The sequence below is a fragment of the Chelonia mydas genome, chromosome 17 (genome assembly GCF_015237465.2).
Source record: "Chelonia mydas isolate rCheMyd1 chromosome 17, rCheMyd1.pri.v2, whole genome shotgun sequence".
In the NCBI taxonomy this organism is placed as follows: Eukaryota; Metazoa; Chordata; order Testudines; family Cheloniidae; genus Chelonia; species Chelonia mydas.
In genome coordinates, this window is record NC_051257.2 from 13820090 (window position 1) to 13847460 (window position 27371).

The 27371-nt window shown below is 42.1% G+C and overlaps 1 protein-coding gene across 2 annotated transcripts in view; it reads right to left on the reverse strand.

Moving 5' to 3' along the window:
* The window catches only part of GALNT17 (polypeptide N-acetylgalactosaminyltransferase 17), a 279198-nt gene extending 274091 nt beyond the window's left edge, over positions 1–5107 (reverse strand). The window contains exon 1 of one of the 2 annotated variants that reach the window (XM_007054159.4): positions 3973–5107. In XM_007054159.4, the coding sequence (XP_007054221.2) occupies positions 3973–4210 (238 nt within the window). In that variant the 5' untranslated portion in view covers positions 4211–5107. The remainder of the gene's footprint in view (positions 1–3972) is intronic. The other variant, XM_043530935.1, reaches the window with a different exon arrangement.
* Positions 5108–27371: the final 22264 nt, after the last annotated feature.

Below are 27371 nucleotides of genomic sequence, written 5' to 3' on the forward strand. Positions count from 1 at the left end.
ATAAAATAAAATATTAACGGGTACTGTGAAAGAAGAATGTAATTGGCTGATGGATTTTGCAGGGAGCTATTCTAAATGCATGGATTAGGGCTGGCGAGTCAGTTGACACCAAAATGCAATTTTTAAAGATGAAAAGTTAAAAAAAAAAAAAAGCATAAGTGAAGTTATACTAGACACCTGCACATCTCAAGTTGGTACTACAGTGGAACCTCAGAATTACAAACAGCAGAGTTACAAACTGATCAGTCAACCACACATCTCATTTGGAACCAGAAGTACACAATCAAGCAGAAGAGACAAAAACAAAACAAAACTGCACAGTACAGTACTGTGTTAAATGTAAACTACTGAAAAAAATGTAAAATTAAATTTTTTTTGACAAGATAAGCAAACCATTTCTGAGCTAGTTTCATTTAAATTAAGATGGTTAAAAGTTCAGTTGTAAACTTTTGAAAGAACCATAATATTTTGTTCAGAGTAATGAACATTTCAGAGTTATGAATAACCTGCATTCCCAAGGTGCTCTTAACTCTGAGGTTCTACTGTAGAGCTTCAGTCTTGGTAACTTTTTCTCTTGTGAATGGAATTAATTTTAACTCCAAATTTAGACATGGGGAAATTCTCCCATAGAGGAGTTGTTCCATCTTCCTCGGGATCATCACAGCAAGGGTCATTTGGGCACATCTCACTACTTCCTGCAGTTGCAGAGGACAGGCTCTAGAGAGCGATGGTGTTTCCTATTTTCTTTATCTTTCTCATTCAACCAGGTCTAATCACATGCCTTGCTGAAGCACAAAGCGTACATTGGCCAAATTGGGCAGTCTCTATGCAAAAGAATAAATGGACACAAATCAGGCAACAAAAATTATAACATTCAAAAACCAGTCAGAGAACACTTCAACCTCCCTGGACACTCAACAACAGACTTAAAAGTGGCAATTCTTCAACAAAAAAAACTTTAAAAACAGACTGCAATGAGAAACTGCAGAACTGGAATTAATTTGAAAACTGGACACCATCAAATTAGGCCTGAATAAAAGCTGGGAGTGAATGGGTCACTACAAGAACTAAAAACTAATCTCCCCATGCTAATTTCCCCCCTACTGTTACTCACTTCTTGTCAACTGTTTGAAATGGGCCACCTTGATTACCACTACAAAAGTGACTTTCCTCCTGTTGAAAATAGCCCACTTTAATTGAATTGTCTCGTTAGAATTGGTAATGCAACTCCCATCTTTTCATGGACTATGTATATATATCTTCCACACCATGCATCTGGTGAAGCGGGTCTTAGTCCACGAAAGCTTATGCCCAAATAAATTTGTTAGTCTCTAAGGTGCCAGGAGTATGCCTCGTTGTTTTTTGCTGTTACAGACTAACACAGCTACAACTCTGACACAGTATTCAGTGGATAGTGTGCATAAGCAAAATTAACAGAAATAAATTGTGTGTGAACCCCAAAATACACTTGATCAACACCCCTAACTTACACCACAGTTAAACTTGAACCTATTGTTGAGCCAGACTCATCGATCAATATTGCTACAAATTGTACTTGTAATGGCCATATAGATAAATAGCTACCTTCATGCTCTTGAGTTGCAGTCCATCCGGGAAATCATTTGTGGTTTGGACAAACATATTGATTCCATCCCCTTTCATAGCGTTTAAGTGCATAGCAGCATTTTCCAGCACCAGGCTGTCTCTTACTCTACATTCCAAATGCACACCTGCTGGGAGTGTACTACAGAAACGGCCAATTCAGACCTAAGAAGAAAGGCACCTCTTGCACTCAACGGTGTGTTGGGGGAATCAATAGGCACCAAAAGGTCTAGTTTGCACCCTCAAGGACTGGCCAAAAGTAGGGAGTCCTACAGGTCCCCAGCTCTTAATCCTAAGGAAAATGGAAACACTTCTGATGAACTCCCACTTTTTATTTCTGGGAACACAAGGAGACAAAAGCCAACTAAGGTCTTGTTTTGAGCTCCCCTGCTAGGTAGTGCAGGTAATGTTATATATTGCACCAGAGTAATCAGATTTCATTTTACCAAACATTTTTATAGCACTATCATTTAGATACACTATATGCCGGCTGTCCTTTACAATTCCGTTCAGTTGCCATAGTAGAACTGACCATTGCTGCACCTAGTTGAGCATCTTGACGCTCATGGTGGCTAATGTCAGCACTCCGTTATGTAGTACTCTCCAGTGTGCGTACAGTGCCTAGGAAAACCTCTCACTAAGGCTGCTAGGAGCTACCCCAATGCACATATTTAATAAATAATAATGATAGTGGTGGGAAGAAATATCTTGCTGGTTGTTATGCTCTGAAGATTGAGGACTGATGTCCCACAGATTTTTTAAGTTAAATATAACTGCGGACTGTCTTATTTACAGATATGCCTATTCCTTTCTGAAAAGTATTAAATTGTTTGCCCGGCTATCTTGCAGCAATGCATTTCACGAGTTCATTACACTGAATAGTATAGAATCTTGTTATCCTTTTACTTCACTCCTCACATTGCCACGCAACACTGTTTCAACAGCTTCTGTTGGATAACACTGGGGTTTAGATTAGGTGTCATCCACCTTTATAAGCAGGAAATTCTTCTCACACATGTGTATGGAGTAGCAATGTAAAATGATCCGTTCTCGATTGGCTTAGTGCATCTCAATTTATACAACACCGTTCCCAAACCCAGAGATTAACCAAGATGATGATTATAACTGAAGACAAAACACCAGCATATGCCTGCTGCATTCCAGTATATGCCTAGCATCCACTGCATAGTATTGCCATCCATCAGTAATAGTTCTGAGTCAGTACACAAATGCAATTCACAAGGTGCTCCGTTCAGCAGTACAGAATCATGCCTTAGTTTAGTATTCAAGAATCAGGGGAGGGGAGAACATACCGACATTACAGAAAATATTAACTATGTTAATTTTGCAATATTAAAATCTATAGTCTTTAAATCCACAGAGACTGGAAGCTCCAAATGGGTTGGCTGGAAGCTCTAAATCACATTGCTACTAGTGAATCTATGGGGAACACTTAAAAAAATAGCTCTTTAGTCTGTGTTTTAATTAGATATCTCACCTCGATTTCTTACATCCCCACAACATGTTTCGGTATCCCACATGGCATCTTTATGCTCCCTTTCTACATCTCCGAACTATTGAACCTGGTGAGATTTTAATAGAAATCCCTGCACTGTGCTATAAAGAGAAGCATTACGGGAGGTTTTAATTAGCATCTGTCAAGGCTGAGCCATAGGAAACGTTTGAATTGTTTGTTTAACTTATTACCGAAAAGTGCATATACTGTCTGGCTGTCTGTACTTGGATGACACAAAATGCTTTAAAGTCTTTTGAATCCCCTCTCCCCAAAAGTTTTTAAAAAATAGCAAACAACAAATTTCTGGTGGTAAAAAGCCATTTCCTCAATCAATACACAGCATGCTTCTTCAACCCTATATTTGGCTGCTGAACTAGTTTCTGATCTCCTGAGGAAAAAGTCATGATGGTATAATTTCCTGACCGGCACAACAAAACTGAGAGCCAGCATTATGTTATTACACATTCCTCCCATTCTGTGCAAGGTACTTGCAATCTTTTAAGAAACTAACATAGCTTAGAAATTAGAGACTACGCTGATTCACCCAGTTATGTCTCCTAAAGATATAGCTTGCATGAGAACACAGAAAACACATCTGATAAAGTGGGTTTTAGCCCATGAAAGCTTATGCTCAAATAAATTTGTTAGTCTCTAAGGTGCCACAAGGACTCCCCGTTGTTTTTTCTGATACAGACTAACAGGGCTACCCCTCTGAAACCTGTCACAGAAAAGATAGGTAAGCAGCTCTCTACTTTTGCTAACTTCAAGAATCATTGTTCTCTATTATATTTTTATTTGTATTTCCAAGTATGTCTGTGCCCAAAAGGTATTAAAGGAATGACAGCTATTCCTACCATTTAGCTGCCTGTAGACTATATCTTCTAGAAGGGAGAGCCTTTTCAGTACTGCATCCTGGATAGGGCTGATGCCATGGGCTGTCAAGTTGGCCACTTCTGCCCTGGGATGAATTTCATGGAAGGAATCCCCGCTCTTGACGGTGCTGGGTCTACACTTGGCCAGAAAGAGGACAAAGCCAGCCACTGCAATCAAGTTCAACACCAACAGAACTTTGACTCGCCTCAAAGAAGCCATCAAACTCCCAGTGTGGCCGCTTCTGCTGCTGCTTGGCAAATGAGGGGTGGTGTGTGTGCAGGCGCCTGGCTCGAGATGCAAAGGTGGCTTGGGATGGGAGGCGGCTGCAGGTGAGAGCACATCCCACGTCCGAGGGAGCTGTGGTCTCAAGCCCAAGCAGGGAGCGTGCAGGACAAGTGGCAGCCGCAAAGCTGGGTGGTATGGAAAGGTGCCGGCTCAGGAAGGCTTGCTAGTGCCCCGCAGGTGCAGAAGAGATGGAGAGAACCGTCCGGGTGTTGCAGCCGCGGCGTCCGGAGGGGAAATGCCCCCGGGTGGGGGAAGCCAGAGCCGCAACTCCTGGTCCCCTTGAATGCGTCCTGCGCCTGCTGCCCCCCGTTATTCCGCGCAGCTCAGACTCCCAGAGTCGCCAGCTTCACGCGGACGGGCTGGGCTCCAGGAGCCGATCCCCGCAGGGCTGGCACAGGGCGTCCTTCATGCCGAACGGCAACTCCGGAATGAAGGTGGCTTGCCAACGAAGGGGCGAAATGTCACAGGGCTGGGTGTCCCCCCCCTTTCTTTAAGTCATTCGCTCGCTCAATCCAGGCGGAAGGTAAACCCAGCCCCGCTCCATCCTCCCCACCGTATCCCTGCAGCCGCAGCCGGGGAGGGGCCGGGGCAGTTCCCCTCTCACTCGGTGCACGGCGGACCTAGGGTCTCTCCCGGCCCCGCAGCAAGTCAGCCACCATCCTACGCCTCCTCCCCGCACCGTCATCCGGCCGCTCCGGAGCCGCAGCTGCCGCCGATGCAAGGCGAGAGGGAGGGGGGAACGGACGCTGCGGCAAAGGCGCCCCCCCCACTCCCCCCGGGCCAACCCCAGCCTCGCCCCCCGAAGCGGGGCGCGCGGGCCAGGTGGGGCCCCCCCGAGCCCGGCGGCGCGCACGGGGCGGGCTCGGGAGCATCCTCCCCCGGCGCGCGGGGCAGGAGCGGAGCCAGGCGCCCGGGCGAGGGCGGCTTTGCTCGCTCCGGTCCCAGGCAGGCGCTGGGGCCGGGGCCGGGGGCAGCGGCTCGCTCTCGCCTCTGGGCTTCCCGGGCTGGGGGCGCCTGAGCGGAGGAGACCCTCCCCGCCTGTGCGCCTGCAGCCCCGCGGCCTGCCCGGGGAAGGGCTGGAGGGAAAATCTGGGCTGGAGAAAGGGGATGTGTTGCCGGTTGGTACGATATCGGCGAGGGGGAGGCTGCTGGGTGGAAAATAAGTGAGTGGGGCCGTCTGTCTGTCCCTCCGGCTAGTGGCAGTTAGCTCCCACATATTTTTTTTGAAATAAATTATTGCCCTGCCCGTGTCTCCCCCCAGTACAAAAATACATGGGGAGAGAAGAGCAAACTCAGGGAAACTAAGTCACAGCTCAGGCTCCTCCAAAGCAACACTTAGAGAGGGACATTTCATCTAGCCAAGGTATCAGAAGTGACTCCAGTTCTGCAGTCAGCCCAGCCCCGGAGTCCATCCTTCTTCAGTTCGCTTTGTTTTTCCCAGCATTAGACCTTTGCATTTTCTTTTAAGGCACAGTTAAACTGGGGGACTCCCCTTCCTTTCTTAAAAATAATCTGCAGAGTGTCGGGCACTGGAGACTTAGATTTGGCTTTAAAACTACAAACAGCAGCACACGCAGCAAAGTCAGTCAAACGCAGAGCATAAATCTGAATAAAAACACTGCAAAAATATTGTTCAAAAACAGGCAAACCAAATTAATACATGTTCAAAATATATACAGGCCAGATCCTCAGTTGGTGTAGCTCCATTGAAATCAACAGATCTACACTTATTCAGAACAATTGAGCGTTGGGCCCATATAGAGAAAACTCTGAGTTCATGCATTTTATCTTTACAAGGAGGCAGACCTGAAGATATTTTTCCAGTTTCTTTCTTTCTTTCTTTTTTTTTTAAAAACAGCCACTATTTGTTATAGAGATGAGAAACTTTCCCAGTCTGATGCAGAATGACCAAAAGCCCCCTTTCCCCTCCTTAAATTGTCCTAATTAGAAACAAGTGACCATAACATTCTGATTCTCATAATAATAAAAATCACCTTGGATTAAAATAACAGAAAATTATATAATATCAGTATAATGATATGTATTGAGAGAAGGGGAAAACCAATCACATGCGTACACACAAACATAACTTTTTTTTTAAACACACACACACACACACAAAGGCTTTCTGTGTTTTGTTAATCTGATGACCCTTAATCCAGATCTGGAGAGGGTTGTTCAATCTTCAGATCTCCATGTTTCTGCTTCAGAACAGGAGGATGGACTAGACCACCTCTTGAGGCCTGTGCCAGTCCTACGTTTTTATGATGTCATGTTCATTCAGTCATTAACCTTTCTGGAAAGCCAGGAAGGGTATCAACTGCAATGTTGGATTGAGTGATGTGGACACTTGACCGCTAGTCACTAGCTGGAGACTACTGTGGCACTCAACCCTCTTCAGAGTGGAAGTCACTGGGATGGGTTTGAAATAAATACCTAGAGGATGGGGGTGAGCGGTTAATGGAATGGTAAAATTCTTCCAGTATAAAACTTCATAAGTCGTATTTCAATGCCTATAATATTTTATCCCAAAATCATGAACTCTTAAGAGGACAAACCCATATAGTTACAGCTGTCATTATTGAATAATGTGCCATTATTAAACTTTATTTTCAATGGAATCATGATACAAAAATGCAGCAGAAATTCAAATCCAGGTTGAAGCATGGTGTCAAAGTAGAGTTAGGCGGAGAGGATTTATTTTAAAAATATTCCCCCTTCCCCCCCCTCCCCCCCAAAAAAAACCACAAACAAAAACCTTCAAGAGACTTGACATTTCAGATGATGGGATACAAAATCTTTTGCTTCTAGACTGCTGGTTCAAATCCAGTCTAAGGTTGATAAATGACCAAACATTGCTACAATAGACTGCATGAAATGGTCCCTCCTCAAGTTTCCAGTGTTCGAGTGTCCACATTACAAAATCCATTTCCACCATCCACAATTCCTCTATTCACCAGAAAGGCCAAACTGTGAATGGCTGTGTTTGCCAAGAAGAATGAACTACTCCACCCTTTTCAGATAAGGACTGAGGGAGGTTGGCAAGGAAGTGTGAGAAAGTCTACATTGCATCTGCCTGTTTTTTACCTTATATGTGAAGAAACAGAAGACTTTGGTTTCCAGAGATGTCAATCCAAGCACTTTCCCCCAGCAGTAAATGTACTGATTCAAAAAATAATAATTAGAGCTGCTAGAGCTGTTTACCAAAAAGAAAAGCAGCATAGCACTCAAAGCAGAGAAAATTTCCTATTCACCTGCATATTTTGAACTGCTGTTTTTTGAAAGATGGGGTTCAGTCTTGGAAAGATAGGACCCAACCCATCCTGCAAGGTCTTCATTGCACAGAACTCTCACTGAAGTAAACATACTTGCATTATATACATGTAGCAAAAGTGGAGTTTTAATTATAAAGCTCTAATAATAAAAGCTTAGATTTAAAAGAAAAAGAATGACACACAACTTATAATATGACCTTAATGCTGTTAGTATTTTCAAAAGTAAAATGCAAATTCTTAATTTCTATTCAAATTTTCTATTTTCCTTTTACTCAAAAGCGGCTGAACCAATTTTGCTCAGTCTTTCCAGAACCACTCACTTTGGGGCAGATGCTAAGCCTGGGAAATTTCAGTCTGAAAACTTTCAGGAACAGAAAGTGATTGAAAAGCCGGGAATTAGAAAACCATTATGCAGCTTTAAGTATATCCAGTCCAAAATACTGAGCAGCAATATGGCAGCCTCCTTCAACATGAATTACACAAGAGGACCTGGATGATTTTGTTATACAGAGAGGGACAACTGCTTCCAAATAGTCTGCTGTGAACTTTGTGATCTTGAGAGCTGCTGCATTAGCATACCTTTCCGTTAATGCCACTGTATTCCCTAGGTGAGGTGGAGGCAAGGAACATACCCTGGATCACATACGAGAAAATTCCACTGAAGCATACAGAAGGTGCCATATAGCATTGAAGGAGACCAGAAAAGAGGTTATGCTCTGTGGCATGGAAATCTAGAAGAAAAATACCATGTGCACGGACACACAGGCTACCTTAAGTGTGGCTAACAAACGAGCGCTCCATTAATACCGTACAATGCTATAAAAGAACTGTGGGAGTTCAAATCCAAATAGGGAATTTTTTTACGTATGGGGAAAATGTGAAAACATCTTCCATAACTCCACAGACTTAGGATGTTGGTTCACAGGGGGACAAGACTGAGACCAATCATAGGTTTGTTTTTCTCCCTCTGCCTATTTCCATTTTTTTTCTAGAAATTGCTGCATAAAAATGTTATAAAGCAAAGAAGAAGTGGAACAAAGGGACATTTACCATTAATGTGTGTCTCTAATGCTCTGGAAATGTACAGATGGAATGTACAAATGTAATGGAAATGTATATTTCTGCCTAACACACTAGGGTATCAAAAGTCAATAGCAGCAGTGTATAGCCTCTATATATGCTGGCCAAAATTATTATTTCCCTGTATCTGAGAAAAAAATCCACTATATCATTATTCGGCGGTTCAATTACTGATATTAAAATCTTCTAGCTCAAAGCTCTGCTCCTTGAATGCAACGAGCACGGCTACAAGAGTTTTGGCAAAGTAACTTGGCTTTCTGAGGTTATGCAGTCCTGATTCTGAGTCTGGATGATTGGTTTAGTGCAATTAATTTCTTTCTTTCTTTTTTTTACTTCAGGGGTGCATTAGCTTCAGTTGATGCTCAGGATTTGTCCCTCTCTAACACTGCCATGAGACTCTTGAAGATTCCTTATTACTGTTTAAATGTAGTTCTACTTCCCTAGTGCGTGCAGCCATTGGGGAAAGGATCTCTCCCCCAGCAGTTCTGGAGAATTCAAATTTCCCCCGCCATCTGTGGATTTTTTTTTTTTTAATTTATTGGACTCAGAATTCAGTCCTAAAAAGTGTGGCACTTCTGCAAGATGTCAAGTCTGCTCAACTTCCACCAAAACCACTGGGATTTGAAGGCACAAAGTAGTTTGCAGGGCAAGATGGTTATAATCTGAGAAATTATACCCCTTGCATGACCTACAGAGTTATGCAGCAATGTGGCTTTGTGGGTGTCAAGCTTTTCTTGTTGCACATACAGTAGTCAGTTTCAAAACTTGTTTTCAAACAATAATTCAAATTGGGAGATTCATCAGAACTGGCTCTTTCCCATGAACAGTTTCAGCTTCTCAGCATTTTCCTATGAAAAACTGTTAAATTCTTGACCAGCTCTAATTATACACTGATAATGTAACATGTCTGCTTCTTATTCTAGCTGGAACACTGACACGGAGAGCAGCAAAAGAAAAAGTTAAATTTTGGGTCAGCGTTCAGCAAAGTTCTCACTGTTTCTAAATGGGTTCGTCCATCCCTTATCTGAGCGAAGCCTCTTCAAATCTTTCGAAGAAACCGCAGAAGTGCTGATCCCTATAGATATTGGTAGAAGGACGTGGAACTTCTGTTTTAGTTTCTCAACCTAAAAGCAGAATGCAAAACATTGTCCATTTTCCAGCCCATTTCACTAATGTGTCATAATTTGATGAGCAGCTCACGGTCACATGCTCTAGTTAAAATTTAATAAAATGTGAATAGAATGCTTGTAGCATGGAAACAAAATGAACCCCCAAAGCTTTAAAGACTTAGCTGTAAATAATATTTCTTTCTTGCTGTACCTGCTACTGTGGAGAGAGAAAGCTGGAAGGCTGGAACTCAGGGATTTACTCTCGGGTGTTAAATACCTGCACAAGTTAGTGGCAAAAGACTTCAGAAAGGGAAAACTTTAATATGGCTTTCTTTAAAGTCCAATCTTGCAAGTTGTTTAGTTCTCACACAGGATTGGGCCTCAACGGGATAAAGGAAACCAAAGTTTCAAATTTGTTGAGAATGTCGTGCTTTGACTTTTTGAAACAAAAAATTTCATTTGTCTGTTCAAAACATTTCATTTTGAAATTTTAGTCCATTTCAACTTAACAAAAAGTATAAAATAGTATGAAAATGTGACAATCAAAACAAAATGTTTTAAAATGATCTTTAAGGAAATATTTAGGGTGGCCCAGTCCAAAAATATTTTTGGTTTACTGATTCATGAACATTTTCAAGATTTTGACTTTTCATCATGATCGGGATGGGGGGAAAAATGTTTGAAATCTCAAAAATTCTCACATGACAGGAAAACCATTTCCCATCCAGTTCTACAGATTGTACCATGCCTCCATTAGCATAGTATCTAATCACCTCACAGTCCTCAATGTAGTTGTCCTGACAACACCCCTGTGAGGTGGAAGAAGTGCTAGTATGCCCATTTTACAGATTGGGAATTGAGAGACAGAGAGACTAAGTGACTTGCCCAAGGTCAAACAGGAAATGTGTGACAGAGCAGGGAACTGAATCTATGTCTCCCTAGTTCCAAGCTACCACCTTAACCACTGGAGCATCCCTCTTCTCTTCACAACAATATCTCCAGGCCAACAGAAAACAAGGCAATCCAGAACCTCATGTAAACCAATTCTCCTGAGAGTTCTGGTCTAAGAATCCAATCCTGCTCCTTTTGAGGCTAATGGCAAAATTCCCTTTAACCTGACTTTCAGCAGAGTCACAGATCTGATAGTGCAGAGTATAATCAAACCTTTCACTACGGGCCTAATCCTGCCCTCCCTGATGTCACTGGGAGTTCGGCCCCTGTTTCAGTGCGACTAGGGTCAGACCTCAGCTGAAATGGAGTTATGGGACAAAGCATTGTCCCCTCATCATGGCAGCAATATGGAATTGTTAATACTTTTGCAGTGCCTCTAAAACCATTCCAGCACCTGCAGAATGAAATCCTTTCTGGTAAGAAAAGCTGTTTAACTGGGCTGAGAGGTGGTTTCTTGATACTGCAGCCAATAGTCAAGTTTTACAAGTTTTTCCACCATTTACCCTCCCGTAAGCAGTCGGGTGTGGCACAAGGGGATTCCACAGGGCCTGGGGAGAGAAATCATATCCCGCAGGTGCAGATTAGCAGAGCTACTCCACGACCAGTAATGCAGCTTTGAGTCCCTGCCACTCTTGTGTACCAATTCTGCAGGGTCAATGAGTAATGGGTTCACATAATCACAGACCCCCTGGCCCAGCCCTCCACCCCAAGCTGTTGGGGCTGAGCACTGAGCTCTCGGTGACATGGGTTCCTCAGTATGCAGGTGATGTACACCCACTATGCAGCACGCTCCAGTGCAGACAGTGGAATTTCACTGGTTCCACTGCAGCTGGGGCCATTTGATACTATGCTGTGAGGAGACGCGAGTGGGGAGAAATTGCAAATCTTCCGCTTTGAGTGGGAGCATTCAATACAACGCAGTGGGAAAGAGACAGGGAGTAGGCATCGTTCTTCTGTGGACGCAGATATGAAAGAAAACAGATACTTAATTCTGCCTTCTTATCTACTAAAGCCCTCCATATGTTATTTCCTAAGATACGAAGGGAATAATTTTCAGATTGGCAGCTGTTAAATAGGGTTGCTAGGTAAAACTACTAATTTTATAGGCTGGAATTGTGAATAACCTGTTTCTATATTTTTTTTAATGAGATCCTTTAGAAGATAATTAAAGGATCTTTTGCCCTGCATTTGTGCTTAAGCTATGCTATAGTAATGCTAGGGCAGTTTTTACCCTACTGTGATGCTGAATGTTAGTTGACTATCTGTAAGTAATAAATCATTTTAACCCTACAAACTTAAGCCCTCCCAATAAAAAGTTACCATAAATTGCAACAACTAGTAATCCAATACCAGTCCGCTGGTGCAACTGCGTTATTCTAATTTCATCTCAATGAGAGCTACAAAGAAACTTCCTGTTTCAGGCTTTAAAGAGGCTTCTTATACAAATTTCAAGAAACCTGCATCCCAGCAAGAAATACTTCAAAGCAGTTCCTAAGATTTAGAGGCGCAAGTAGGTCAAGAAAAAGAAATATGTTTGTTTACATTCGATTAAAGAGTTGCATGTCCTCGTCATGTAGTATGTTCATGTGCACACATGTAGGAGACAGACAGATATGTACGTGTGCCTCTGCAATGTTTCTTTACGTGGAGTGACAGTGGCCTAGCAGTTAGAGCATCAAACTGGGTTCTATTCCTAACTCTGACACAGTTTTGTTGTGTAACCTTGAGCAACTCACATTTTCAGGTGTTCAGGTCAGATTACCAAGCATACAGCGCCTACATCTGGGGACAGATTTTCAAAGGAGCTCATGTCCCAATATGCACCCCCAACATGCTAAGCTGTTTTGAAAATCTGGCCACTTATTTTGGTGCTTAGAGGGGAGCTGAGCTCTTTTGCAGATCTGGCCCCCGTTGTGTGCTGAGCTTTTCTTTCTCTGTTGCCACTTTCCCATCTTTAAGCAGCCTTGCAAAGCACTAGCTGAAGAAGGTAGTTTGTGCCTGCAGGACCTGGTATGGATGGAGGGACTTTCCTTAGAGTAGTTCCTCAGAGTGGTGATGAATATCTGCTTTTGATCACCAGGTGTTCTCTTGCCTGTGGAGCGAAGTCCTGCCACTCTCTTCTGTTTAATGAAATTACTGGGAGAAATTAAAAGATGATACAGGGAACACCATGACCAGTTTGCAGATGTCTCCCAACTGCAAGTCTCCTTTTCTTCTGCCCCTTACGCTGCTGTCAGCAGGTTTATTCAAAACCTAGAAGCAACTGAAAACTTGGGTGAAAGCCAGCTGGCTACAACTCAATCTGGTCAAGACTCTGGTGAACCTGGTCACTGGAGGGTAGGGGGCCGTGCTTTGCAAAATCTGGCAAAATCTGTGACTTCCTCCATGAAATGAGGGTTTATGCCCAACTACCAATATAATCACATCCACAGACCTTCCTAGCTTTTCATCTGAATTGCTGCAGCAGGTCTGAGCACAGACGAATTGTAAAAGCAACACCCAAGCCGCACATCTGTGCTCCACTCGCCAGAGCAACTGCCAATCAGACTGCTAGCTGAAACTCAGTATACACAACACTCTAAGTCGACTAGGCCCAAATTGATGAAACAGTTGTTACGCCTTTGGCCAGGTAACTGCAAAATGCTGCTTCACTATTTCTGACCTACTATAAAATATAAGCTTATTTAAGAGTGCTGGAGCATGCTGTCCCAACGGTGAAACTCACAGGATGTGCAGGCAAGGCATTATGGGTACTAGACCCTGGCCTGCCTCTGGAATATTTTTCCTTCATAAATATGGGACTTGTATCCTCTTTTGGGACTCCAGCTTCTAGAGACCTAGACAAATATTTGGGCAGGAATAATTCCTTCTAGTTGAGGGCAGCCAGCCGGTACATGACATCAGCCAATGCTGCACATAAAGTCTATCCCCCATTATCATAGCATCTAATTTTTGATTAGACCACACAATTACCTCACAATTTTGTATTTATCCCCATAACACCGCTGTGAGGTAGGGAAGTGCTATTGTCCCTATTTTTACAGCTGAAGGACCGGACGCACAGAGAGATGAAGAGCCTTGCTCAAGATCACACCTTAAGTCTGTGACAAAGAAGGGATCTGAACGTGGGTCTTCTAAGTCCCAGACTAGCACCCTAAACCTCTCTCGCTGTCTTCCCCCGACCCCCCTTCTCACACACACACACCCCTACCATCCTGTTCAATAAAGAACCAGAGAAGAGCAAAACAACAACAAAAAGGGTTCATTCTGACAGCCATTAAAAAAAAAAAGTACACTAAATGCAAGTCTATGAAAGTAAATCAATATATCCGTCATTTCTCCTGGCACTGCTGTGATTTCTAGTGTCATGTCCACGTTTTCTCCCAGTCCCCATGAGTGGATTCTCCTTACGCACAGATGACCCCGACACCACCCTCACTGTTAATCATGTTATACTCAAACGCCTCTAGGAGACTAGTCCTAAAAAACTGGGGTCTTTCGGCTTGTTGTGGAGGAAGGATTTCTCACCCACAGTCAGTATTTGCTTGCTAACATGCCATTCTTGGAAGAACCTTGCACTGTCAGATGGAAACACTGCTGTGCTGTGTGTTCTTCTTTCCTTAACTGCCTTTTTAGCATTTTAAAAACACAATATACTCAGGAAAGCTTGTAAAACTCCCCATACATAAAGTTTATTCCTCTACAGGGTTAATTGCCGAATACCTCCTGGAACTATGGATAAGTAACTAATCTTCAATCCATCACCAGCAGCCATTGACACGTTTTTAAAAAACTAATTATTACCTTTTCAACCAAAAGCAACACAGAATTTGATTTGGGGGAAGGCACTATAAAATACTAAAATTGTTTGGCAACCATATCTGGTAAGCAGGTGGAAGAGCTGGAAGAGACTGGTACCTATTTTGTTCTGCTATATCAAGTCTATTTACACAGTCTCTGAAATCTTCATATACAAAAAATGTACTTCAAACAGACCCTTTGAAAAATGGCTGAACAAGTCAAACAATATGGATTTGCTGGAAAAAAATTCCCCTTTGTTATATAGCACAGGTATTTGAGGGCAGGTGGTAAATATATATTTAAAATAATAAATGATAACGATCCTTTGCATTTACACAGTGCACTGCATCTTCAAAGAGCATAAGAAACATTAACTAATTAATTCTCAGACATAAGGATTATTATTTCCATGTTTCAGAAGCACCTATATTAACCCTTAGAATGCTGGGCAGTCAAATCTGTTGCTGCTTTACAGGCTGGCTTATAGGGCTGCTGTAGTAGGAAGGACGTATATGGATGCTGGAAGGAGAGTCCAGCTCAGGATTCCAGTGAGAAGCCAGTCCTGGCTTACCTTGCTGGATATTTCCATCTTCCCTTCTTCTTCCTGCAAGTCTTGCCCCACCCTTCTCAGCTGCCAGGGAAGATCGAGTAGGACACAGCAAGGAGTGGACAGAACAGACTGAAGCCTCAGCTTCTGGGCATGAGGAATTCTTGCTAGGTACAGAGGCCAGGCAGCTGGGGAGGTAAGGCAGGTGTGGAACGTGAGGCTGACCTCTCAGAGGGAAGGGGGTTCTTTCTAATGTTTTCCATGAGGGAAAGGGGGTAGCATGCTCAGACTTAGCTTTCAAATAATTTTTCCCAAGGCCACAGAGGGAGATACTGCGACAGTCATGAGCAGAACTCAGAAGAAGTTCCCGGCTCCTACGCCTGTGCTCAGACCACTCTTCTCTCTCCAGCGGTAGTGCCAGAGCTGCAATGAGCTAGGACTGGTGAAAATCATCAGCAGGCCCAAGTCGGAGCATTGTCAGTGACCGCATTCCTGTGTGGGTTTATTTTTGGCTTGTGCAGCACATTTGCATTCTCAGCCTCAAGTGGCTACTGCAGAAGGGACAATATTTGTGGGAAAACATATTTTTGGTATTTTGCAAGGAGGCAGCCAAGTATGTGCAAAAAAAATACATTTTTACTGCAAAAATGAACTCATCCCTACTGCCTTATGCAGGGGGGAGAATGCATGGATAATTAACAGGAGTGATTGCTCATCTTGTGCTGCTGCACCTGCAAGTTTGGGTGCCACTCTGATTACAAATGCGCGCGCTCACACACAGTTTGAGCCTGAGCACTGAGCCGCTTGTAAAGTCAGCGACCAGCATCGCCCTTGTGCTTGTGTAAGCCGTGGCTGATTTTACAAGGCAGGAAGCAACATGCACCTGTTTATCTGAGAGCAGGACCAAACTAAGTGCTTTAGTTTACAATGTACCTCCATTTTCAGCAATGTGTGTTTATGTTCCTATTCATACTACCTGACATGGTCGGGTAGGGATCCAGGCTTGCAGCAACTAGAGGCAAATCCCAGCAGCCGGACTGATTCAGAATTACTGCCAAAGCTGCAGCCACAGCGGGTCTCTGGGACGTAGGAACCAATGACAACATAATGTTTACTGCTCAAGTGCTGCATTGTGTGGAGTATGACCTGCTTTCTGCTGGCTGTATGCTCTATGGGGACAATTATTTGTGGCCATGGAGACATCTCCTTTGTCACGGCTCTGGCAGGAAAGGAATTGTGGGTTCTTTTCTGCTCCTCTTGTTTAGAAGCAAATCTCCCTTCGCTTTTTCCTACAGTTGTCTCCAGGAACGTGTACCAATTTTGGACAAACTTCTTCTCCTCTCTTCAGCCCTCTGCAGGTCCCAGCTCCCATGTTTTCTCAAGGTGAAAGGTGTTTGGTGCAGGGAGGAACAAAGGAATTGCCACCATGAATCAGACCAATAGAACATCTAGTCCAGTACCCAGCTTCTGAGAGTGACTAGATGCTTCAGAGGAAGGTGCAAGAATTCTCAAAGTAGACATTTATGGAACATCTTGCAGATAGAGAAAATTTCATTCTAAGGATATCACTCAAGAACTGTTAGACAAAACACTCGTCAGGGATGATCTTAATGAATCCTGCTTCAGCATGGGGGACACAGACTAGATGACCACTTGAGGTCCATTCCAGCCCTACATTTCTATGCTGTACCAGTTGGTTTACCCCCTGAGATAAGGTTACACACTGAATCCTGAGCCTTGCACATGGGTTCCCATATATAACTGTCCCTTCCAGCAGAGTCATTTGACTCAACCCTTCATCAGCAGATACACTAAATTCCATAGAGTTTACAGTCTCTTTTGGGGGAGACTTGAAAAACAAAGGGCCAGCCTGCTCTTTGTGGGCATTAAACAGTACATGACACTTTTCATGAGTGGAGGGATTTGATCCACTGCTTTTGCCCAAATATTTTACCATCGTTCACTCGTGTACAGTTTGCTGACCACTGCTGGCCACCCTCTATAGAACTTTAGTGATGCTCTATGTACATAGTTTGCAAAACACTGCAGGAGCCTTTTTGTCCAATATGCTGTATAAGAGTGACATATGGTTACATATTTTACATGAACTTTCACAAAAAGTGAAACTATATATTTGAGTTATTTCTGTAGATGCAATAATCCATACTGTGCAATATGGATTCAAGCACTATAAAAATCAGGAAAGTTCAAATGCTATGATGTACGTTCAATATGGACTTTAATTACATATAAAAAATTAAAAGAATGTTATGGTTGCAAAGTCAAGCTTTCAAAACTTCGGTAATGCCTGAATTAAGGTTGCCCACTTGTATGTATGCATAATGATATAGACTTTACTTACAATGATCTCATTTTTTTCCCCCACAGGACCTCTGCTTAATTCATTGCAGAAGATGGGTAATGCTTGGGAATTAATGAGGGCTGTGTAGCAACTGAGGATGTTGTGTGTTGTCTGCAGGATCCCTGCCTCACTGACCTCCTTTGTCAAGCATTTTGCGATCCACTGATGAAATTCACTATATAAGAACCGGGGATTATTACTATCATTATTATTTGTTACAGAAGTTGGATGGTGTGTAATGAATCAATCAGGGAACGTCCACCTAACATTCAGGCTAAGAGTGATCTGGAGGGTTCTAGATACAGACTGGGAACACCGTAAAGGGAGCTGGGAAATAGAGCAACAGGGTACAATAGGGTTGTATTGTAGCAGGATACAGATTAGGGAACTTTCTGAAACATGGTGGGATGATTTTGCTATCTTTTATACAAGTGTATATCTGGAGTAACTGTATTGATTTCAATGGAGTTACTCCAGATTTCCTTTGGTGCAAACAATAGAATTTGCACTCCAATATGCAGTTCTTGGAACATTGCTTTGCTGTATGTTGATCAGCTTAGGCAATGTACGATACCAGAACTAAAGCCAGTATATATAATGGTGAAAGGACTGCAAGAGTTTCACCAGGAATTTTAGATCTAGTCAGAAATAGGTTACACTGATACAAAATTTATGCCTGTGGCATCCCTACATTCAGCAGTGCATAAGCAATACAGAGCTGGTTCATTCTAATGTCGCTGTCATGGCATTTTAAATGTTTCAGAACAGGAGGTATTTGAATTAAGGAGGAGACAAGCTCTACGAAATTTTAATTCAACCCACAGATGTCTAGTAAATAAGCACTCAAACATCAGCAGCCTGGGAGACTGAAGAGATTCTAACAGTAACTTTGCCAACCATTTTGCCATCATTGGTAAATATTCTATCCCCAGAGTACACACCGAAAAGCTGTAAGGTTAAGCTGTTTAAACATAACTTGTATTATACAGTGATGTACTTGGGGAAACAGAACGCTGTGTAGTTGTTTCAGTTGATATTCTCCAAAGCTACTACAGATCATTTAAATTTACCAAACGTACAGTTCCTCGTTCTAGTAGTCGAACACAGAACAATCAACTTCTGAAAGGCAGAAGAGTGATTCTTTGCTATCTATTTGGCCTTCTCTAGCTCCAGTTCATTGGGTTAAATCTTTAAGCCCCTTTTTACACCATCTGCACATAACCATGGAGAAAGGCGGGCACATGTGTAAGCACAGACAGAGAATCAGATACACAACAGATTTAAAATGGATACAGATCTGAGCACGCACGTACGCCTGACACATCCTGCTTGTGCGCACACATGGGTGAAAAGTGGATTTCAAACTGTCCATTTGCAATTTCCAAAAGAAAAAATTGTGGGGGTTGATTTCTTTCTGCCTGGTCAAATTTAGATAAAGGAAAGCACTGACTAAGTCGTTTTGGAAATTGTGTTTGCCTATAAATTAAAGCAGAAAAGCCTCTATTCACTCAGTTTTGCCACTAAGCTGCCTGTAGCAGGGGTTGCATTAGATGAAGAAGGGACCACAGGCAGGATCAGCAGGCAATGCTCAATGAAGACAAATTATGAGAGTACACAGAAATATACTAGCTATTGCTTTCTGAACCACAGAGATTAATAGGATTTAGATCAATACAGACAGACCATTCTTGATTCTGGCAAAGGTTTTTAAGTAAAATTATCAAGCACAGCAGCAAGGATGTCCTTTTACAGCTAATTGTTGGAACTCTTAGGCGCTGGGTCCTGAGCGCTGCTCACTGTGGATGAATCTATACACCCACACAGAGCCCCATGAAAGTAATTGGGAGTCCACCCACAAGAAAAACTTGCAGAAATGGGGCTTTAAACCCCGATCCTGCAAACAGTTTTGCATGTGCCTAAAATTAGGCATGTGAATGGTCCCAGGGAAGTCAATGGGCCTATTCACATTAAGCATGTGCGTAAGTGTTTGGAGGAGCGCGGCAATGGAGATTTTATCTCCATACCAATGCCATTTAAGCCTTTTACTGGAGATGGGAAAATCATTCAAAGAGAACAAATTATTCAATGGATTTAGCCCTTTTTTCTGTTCATGAATTGCTTGTAAACATGCTGATTTCACTTATTTGATATTCTCTATAATTCAGTGGATATTTGGGGACACAAATTGCAGCCTGGATTGCTCACTAAAGGTGAAATTTGCTCCTTGCAAAGGGCCAGCACAAGACCTATGCACCATTCAAGTCACGTTTAAGCCCTACATTTAAAGTTTCACCCCAACTGCTCACTAAATTGAATCCTGCCAGTTCTAAATATTTGCAATTCGATGTCTGAGTTGTCGGACTGGCCACCGGAGTCACCAGGTATTATTTCTGCTGGCTTACTGAATGATCCAGCAGCTTTAAATTGCGATTGAGTCACAAGGCAAACTCTGTTTTGTGATTACATGAATTTCAGTTTGCGGATAAATTACTTGGGTCACACCCATTTATAAATAGATCATAAAGTCTAAAGGACTGCCTTCCTCTGTAGCATAGGGCACGGGTCACTTGCTGGAGGATTCTCTGCTCATTGAAGTCTTTAAACCACAATTTGAGGACTTCAATAGCTTAGACATAGGTGAGAGGTTTTTCGCAGGTGTGGGTGGGTGAGATTCTGTGGCCTGCGTTGTGCAGAAGGTCAGACTAGATTATCATAATGGTCCCTTCTGACCTTAATATCTATGAATCTATAATAAATAGTTAATTGTTTTAAAGTCCAACAGGTGTACAGGTCACTTTTAACTCTAATATCTTCTTTTTTTTGCTTACAACACATACTACTCATGTCCATAACATGCTTATAACATCTATTAACCCTTTATAAACCATTTGTAAATTGAACCTTAATATAAAGTGTGACTATTAGTTTTCTGTGAACTTTCATACAAACAAATCTGCACTCAAGTGAATATCCACGAAAAGTGAATAAAAGAGGAGAAAACATGGATAATATAGCAGGTCTAACGTTTCTTTCCCTGCCTTCCTGCCTCTGAACAAGATTACATCATGATCCAGTTTTGCAAGACAGCAAAACTTGGCATTTTAACCTATTGTTACAATTTAGGTTAGGTAGGAAAATAATGATATTTCAGCTACGTTCAGAAGGCGGCGGGAAGGCTTGTGGGCAGATCTGTTGGCTCTTGCTCTAAGGGTAGCTTTAATCACTAGGGAGCATGGTCAGGCAACTAAGCTTGTTGATGTGTTATTGCTATATGAAACAAGGAGCTTTCATCGTTCCTTTAAAGAGCTGCTTATGCTGGGGGTGGAGGGAGAGACAACTCCAGTAGCATTCTGTTTGTGAAAAAAAATACCTAGGTCACATGATCTCTATTGATCTCCCCTCATTCTGCATCATTAAGGGCATTTGCATGAAAGCAAATATTTTTTAGGAAGCTTGCTTGCGCCTGCTGCTTATTCCCCAACCTGAGTCATAACCCCAATGGGGTTATCATTCTCATTTTCCCAGCAAACAAATGGCGATGTCAAACAGAGGACTTCACGGGAGGGGAAGATCAGATGAAACCCATACAATGTCCTCAATAAAAAACACCCCCCCAGAATAGCTGGTATGTAAGGAAAAGGCTGTTTAGTGGAATATTTTCCCAAGCGTTTCTTGGTAATGATGCTCTCAAGGGAGGAAACTATTACTAGCCTGTGCATTTGCTTGGTATATAGCTGCAGATAAAAGATATATTTAAAGGGAAGATCAGAGGCCAAGAAAATTAACATCTCTCACCCTTGGCATAAGCAGTGGCCATAAAATGCAATACTTTTATGGTTTATTAGATGTAGGGGGTACAGAGTCACAATGGGAAGAAGTGTCAACCCATACATCATTTGCATTTTTATAATGCATCAGATTCAGACATCCTTATTTAGTGAGTAGTACCTTATTCCAGGAGTAATTTCATTAACATCATGAGGCTTCTCACAGAGTAAGGTAGAGCTCAGTGTGAGTGAGGGTGTCAGACGCCAGTCCTCTATGAATACATCAAATGCAAAGCATCATTATTATGCTTAGTACCCATTATAGTGGTTTAAACTCGGCAATGTTACCCATGTTCATAAAAATATCCCTAGGATGCAACCTATATATCACAGCTACCATCTTAAATTGATACTTATATGCATAAATGCCTATTTCATATTCCAAACTGCTATTTTGTTCACCCAAACATGGCATGAGATGTCCTGTTAAAGAAGCCAATGTTTAAACCATATTCCAAAACAACAGAGTTACAGAGACAAACCACAGCAAGAGGAAATATTATAAGTGGCCCAGACAAGGGACAATGACATTTTGGCAGGTATTTGAAATCAGAGGATGAAGAGTTATCGAGAAGGAGAAACACAGGACAGCTGCTTCAGAAGATAGAAGCAGCAATGGAGAAAGGTCTTGCATTGACAGAGGAGAGACGGAGAATTCATATATTCAGATACACACATGCTCTTTTTTAATACTGTTGCTCACTGTCTGTAGAACAAATAAAGGTTATGTAAATAAGGAGTTTGCAATGAATCTGGAGTTCTACTAATTCAATTTATGCTTACTGACTGATAAAAATCTAGCAAATTTACCCAAGTGTCAGATTCCTTTTGTCTGTGTATTACCTGGAGACCATGACATTGAGAACAGAGGTCAAGCATAGTGGAAAATACCTTTGCCACGAACTACAACAACAGTTTTCAGCTCCCAAGAGTCTAGATGGAATTTAATTCAGACTCTCCAATTTAAACATACACCAGGGGCAAAATCCTGGTCCCATTGAAGTCAATGGCAAAACTCAAACTGACTTCAATGGGGCCAGGATTTCCCACCTGATGATTTTTTATCATGTACATATATGTGTGAGAGAGAGACACACACTACTGATTATACTGACATTTTAGGAACTGCCAACATTGTGTAGGGGCCGTGATACAGGATTAAATTCCAGTATCTACAATTAATGTTATATTCTGAAATGCAGACATTTTAATGAGGTAATACACTTGGGAAACACAATATGCATTTGTGTGGATAACCAATTAGAAAGAGCAGCAGCTACCCAGCCTCCTCTATACCTCAGGTGGCATACCCATTTGCACTCTTTAATAATGGAGTATGATATTGATTGTTTTTCTTTTGATCAAGACAATTAAACCAGCAGTAAATATTTATCTAGTGCACTTCGTCTCCTCCCCGGTGGGAGAATATATTTTTTTTTATTTTGATTTTAAACTACCTACTTAGCACTAGGGGGCTTCATACAAATGAAACAATCTTAAGTAGTAAAGTTAATACCATCATCCTTTTAGGACTCCCAGTGCTCTTGCGAATCCAACAATCCCACCAAGTCATCAAAATAATTATGATCCTGCATCAAACCTCCATATCCTGAGACAATTTAAACAACTCCCTTCCTGCAAAAAGGAGGGCTTTGCATCATGCCCGCAACATTAACCAGTTTGGGTTCTGATGGACCAACAAGGGGGTGGCTTCCAAAGCACAGACCCATGCTGCCCATCACTGGAGTAATGGAGCACCACACATCAGTAATTAGCTTGATTCTTACAACACCGTTTTGAAGTATTATCCCCATTTCACAGATGGAAAACTGAGGCATGGGGTAGATTAAGTGGTTTGCCTAGTTCCCACAAAAAAATCTATGGCAGAGCCAGAAACCTACATCTCCTGAGTCCAGTGTCATAATCACTAGGCCTTCCTTCCTCCCCGTCACTGAAAATTCTCTGCCAGCTGATCCCTTTAAAAGCAAGGGGTCATCAGCTTTTGAGCACCTTTAGTGATCTCAGTTGCAGAGGTACTGTACAAAGAGATACGTGTGTAATGGAATCCCAAACCATTGAGGTGTCTCAGATTACTGGGTCCAAGCTATTTGTAGAATATAAAATATTACTCTAGGATACTATTAGCAAATTGCTGACTGAAGGAAAACAATGGTAAGTATAGAGGGAGATGAGAGACTTCAGGTAGAAGAGTGATAGATGAAAGTGATCTAGCACTTCATAGAAATGGATACCTTTTGGTTCAGTTATTTGGGAATCCAGGCAGGAAGACTTGATATCAGAAAGACCAAAATATCTGTTTCAAATGTCCTGAATCAGGTGGTATGAACTGAACTGGAAGGCCACTTTTCTCCAACAAAATAAACTTGGGGAGAGATGATGGGGAGAGAAAAGGGATCCGGGAGGTGATGTAGAATCTCAAACTTTTTTTTTTTTTTCAAACCATCTGAGGGGAATGGGGCAGAAATAATCACATCTCACAAAACATAATTACCTTCCTCGTGTTTAAGTAATACAAGTTTAATTTATATGACAGAATTTATAGCTACCAAAAAAAGTGATATGTGGGAAGCATTTTTTTTTTTTTTAACACATTTTCTGATGTGGCTCATAAATGTCTGTCACGAGATTATTGATTTGGCTGTTTTCTTCAGGTGAGTCAGACTGAGGGAAAGGACAATTTCCTAGCAAGATGAGGTCTAAATAGCATTGATGATGGAAGCAATGGGACAATGTATTGGCCGTGTACAAAGGCAGAGCTGACGCACAGGAAGCAGCAAGTGAGACAGGAACTCATTTTGCATGACAGCAACCAAGGTTATTAGCTTCCCTAATACTGTAGGTGCAGCTTATTATGCAAAGTAAAGGGGAAAATGCAGACATTTCATAGAAGCCCTCCTCAAACCAAAGCCTTGGAGAGGATGTATTTAACTCAACAGAAGCGGTAGCATCTAAACGAAGATTTTTTTTTTTTTTTTTAATAATTTAGGATTCCTCTGCACATTTCTCCCCTTAGGATTCCAGCTACCCTAGCTCTTTCTGCAGCTCATCATTACTGCGGATCTATGATCTGTCTGGAACTCTGTTTACTATGTGGAAACATGTTGCCCTGCCCTTACATTTCCTGGCCAACCCTGGTTGCACTTTCAATAAAGCAAGACACCCAGAATTATGTCGCGAATGGGGTGAACTGGTGTTTAGTGATTTCCAGGGAGCTATCAGTTTGTGCTATCAAACCACACCACAAAACCATGCACCTGGACTTTCACCAAAAAACAAAACAAAACAAAGCCCCCACTGCTTTGAAGCCTTCTGAGAAATCCTATGATTCTGAGATGTGCAGTGATGTTTGACTGGAGATTAATGCAAAGAATGTGCCTTGCCTTAGAAGACATACATGACACGTGCAAGGGATGTTAAGCTACACTAACTATAATTGGTTGTTTTTCAAATGAGGCCTGAGCCTGGACCTTTGAATTGAAGTGGAATAGGATGAGGCCCAAAATCCCAATTGGTTCAGTTGGAGATGGTCGTTTAACCTCATTCCTTGAGGGCTTAGAACTGTCCCAGGATCTACCTCAGTTCAAGGAAAAGCCAGGTGAGGAGACAAACTGTCACTACTGTATCAGAAGCAATTGAATAGTGGTTACTTCTATGCTAGAAGAGAATGAAAATATATTGGGATATGACCCTGAATGAAAGGGTGGGTGAAATGCCATCCCACGCAAGAGTATCAAGGGTATGACACAGTGAAATGTTTTGGATGAATAGTTTACTTGCCGAAAAATGCAGTTTCAGTCAACTCTAAGCTAGTCACAAATTTGCTGAACGGTTTTAGTAAAATCAGGGGATTAGATTCACGAAAGGGCCAGGAACAGGAGGGTTCTTTTATTGCTCCAGCCACCACTTCCTCCTCTGGCCATTTTGTGAATCTAACCCTTTAAAAATGCCGCAAAACAAAACATTTCAGTGGGAATAAAACACTGAGTTCAACCCAAAATGAACTTTTTTGATTAGCTGAAAATTTTGAAAAAGTTTGGATTCGATTCAGGGTTTTTTTTATTTTTTATTTTTCAGAACTGCCAGTGAACCGAGAAATCAATTATTCACCCAGCTCTAATCCAGTGACCTGTTCCATTATCAGTGGTCAAACAGAGGTCTGGAGGGAGCTATTGTTATATTTTGATCTGTAAGAAAAGCCATACATAAAATAACCCTGAGCATCTTAGTGGCTCTTTCAGAGTGTTGCATGTTTTTCTATTTTGGGCAAGACAACAACTGTGGAGTCAGTATCTATCACTCAAACCGTTCATGTGACAAACACGAAGCTATGCTCAAATATCTGGCATTTCCCCTCTCCTCTCCTCTCCAAGTCACCAGAACAGCTCAAGTCAGCTGGAACACTCTAGAAAACAGCTAAAGCAAAAGAGAAAGATGGTAAAAGTTGTGCCCTAATTTTAGGGAAGTTTTTAGCAGTGTGGATCTAGAATGTTCCTACTCCCCAGATTCTGAGCCTTATTTGAAACACAGGAACTGTAATTTGAAGATTAAAATATGAAAAGTAATATTTTCATTTTCTCTAGGCAAGTGTATGGTAGTCACCATTCAGGGTATGTCTACAGTACAATGAGATACCTGCGGCTGGCATATGTAAGTTGACTTGGCACTCAGGCTGTGGGGCTGTAAAATTGCAGTTTGGGCTCAGGCTGGAGTCTGGGCCCTGGGACCCCATGAGTGGGCGAGGATCCCAGAGCCCTGCTCCACCCTGAGCCCAAATGTCTACAGTGCAAGTGTATACCCCACAGCCCAAGCTCTGTGAGCCCAAGTCAGCTGACACGGGGCAGCTGAGGGTATTTCATTGCAGTGTAGATGAACCGAAAAATTCTACAGTTACATCTGTGGTCTCAATCCTGCAAAGAATTAAGCATGTGCATAAGTCTTTGCAGGATCAAAGCCTTTGATATCTAAGTATGAGGTATTCAGAATATTAAATAAATCCAACACTGGTAAAATGTTAGCGTTATTCACAGTAACCACTGTGTGTGCAAACAACACTATAAGGAGATGAAATTTTAATTTCAGACACCAGGGTGGCCCCCTACCTCAGTACTAGAAGTGCCATGGGGTCCTTAATATACATGCGAAGCAGTCAGGATGTCAGTTTTAAGGCTCTTATCCATGGAACTGAACACAGTAAAAGCCTACATAGTTCACTGGTCTAACTGGGAAGACTGAGGGGGTTGAATCAACCCTATAGGAGTTGGGTCCAGAGAATAAGATGATTCAGAGAAGTTCAAACCAAACCCCACTTCTATCTAAATGGAACATTCTATCCCCATAAGGGCCATGTGTTTGCTTTAAAAGCATCATTATACAGCTACAACAATGCTCCCACAGGAGCACTGTATAAAGTAGAAACCCTGCTCACAGGACAATTTTCATTGAACTTACAGGATGCCTCATTCACAGCTAGTACTGCTCTGCTTCACAGTTTTAGAGCCCATTATCACTAGCTCAAGAAGGGTCATGTTTTAATCCCAGCAAAAGCAATCTCAGTGCAAGGTATGTGTGTACTGAACAGCAAGAACAATTCCGCCTCAGTACAGACTAATTAACTCAATGCAAGGCAATGGGTATCAGATAACGGCAAATTAGAGTTTCAAAAACCTCAGGCCAAACCCCTGAAGCCTGGACTCAGTTAAATCTCTTATTCAAGTCGGTGGGAGTTTTTTTTTCTGAGTAAGGGACTGGCCCCTCCTGTGTGCAATTCAGAAATCCATAACCCTTTCTTCAAGTTCTGCAAAAAGATTTCTCACGAACTGGTTGAGAGACATATTTCAGGCAGGAGCATTTTGTCCTCCGGAGTCATAAACCCTAAATAGGGATTTATATATGAAGTCAAAGACTGAGAGATTCACAATATTGATGCCAATGAACATCCCTAGAATATATTACAAATAATCCCGTTTTCTCTTCAATGTCTAGAGCCACCCGGTTTTTGGCTGTGATCCCTGGAGATCTCACAAGCTAACCAGAGGCGTGCCCTGCATTTGGGTTAGCACTTGGAAGGAGGATCTCCAAGAAAAACTTTTATGTTGCAAGAAGGTGTGACAGCAATGCAGTAA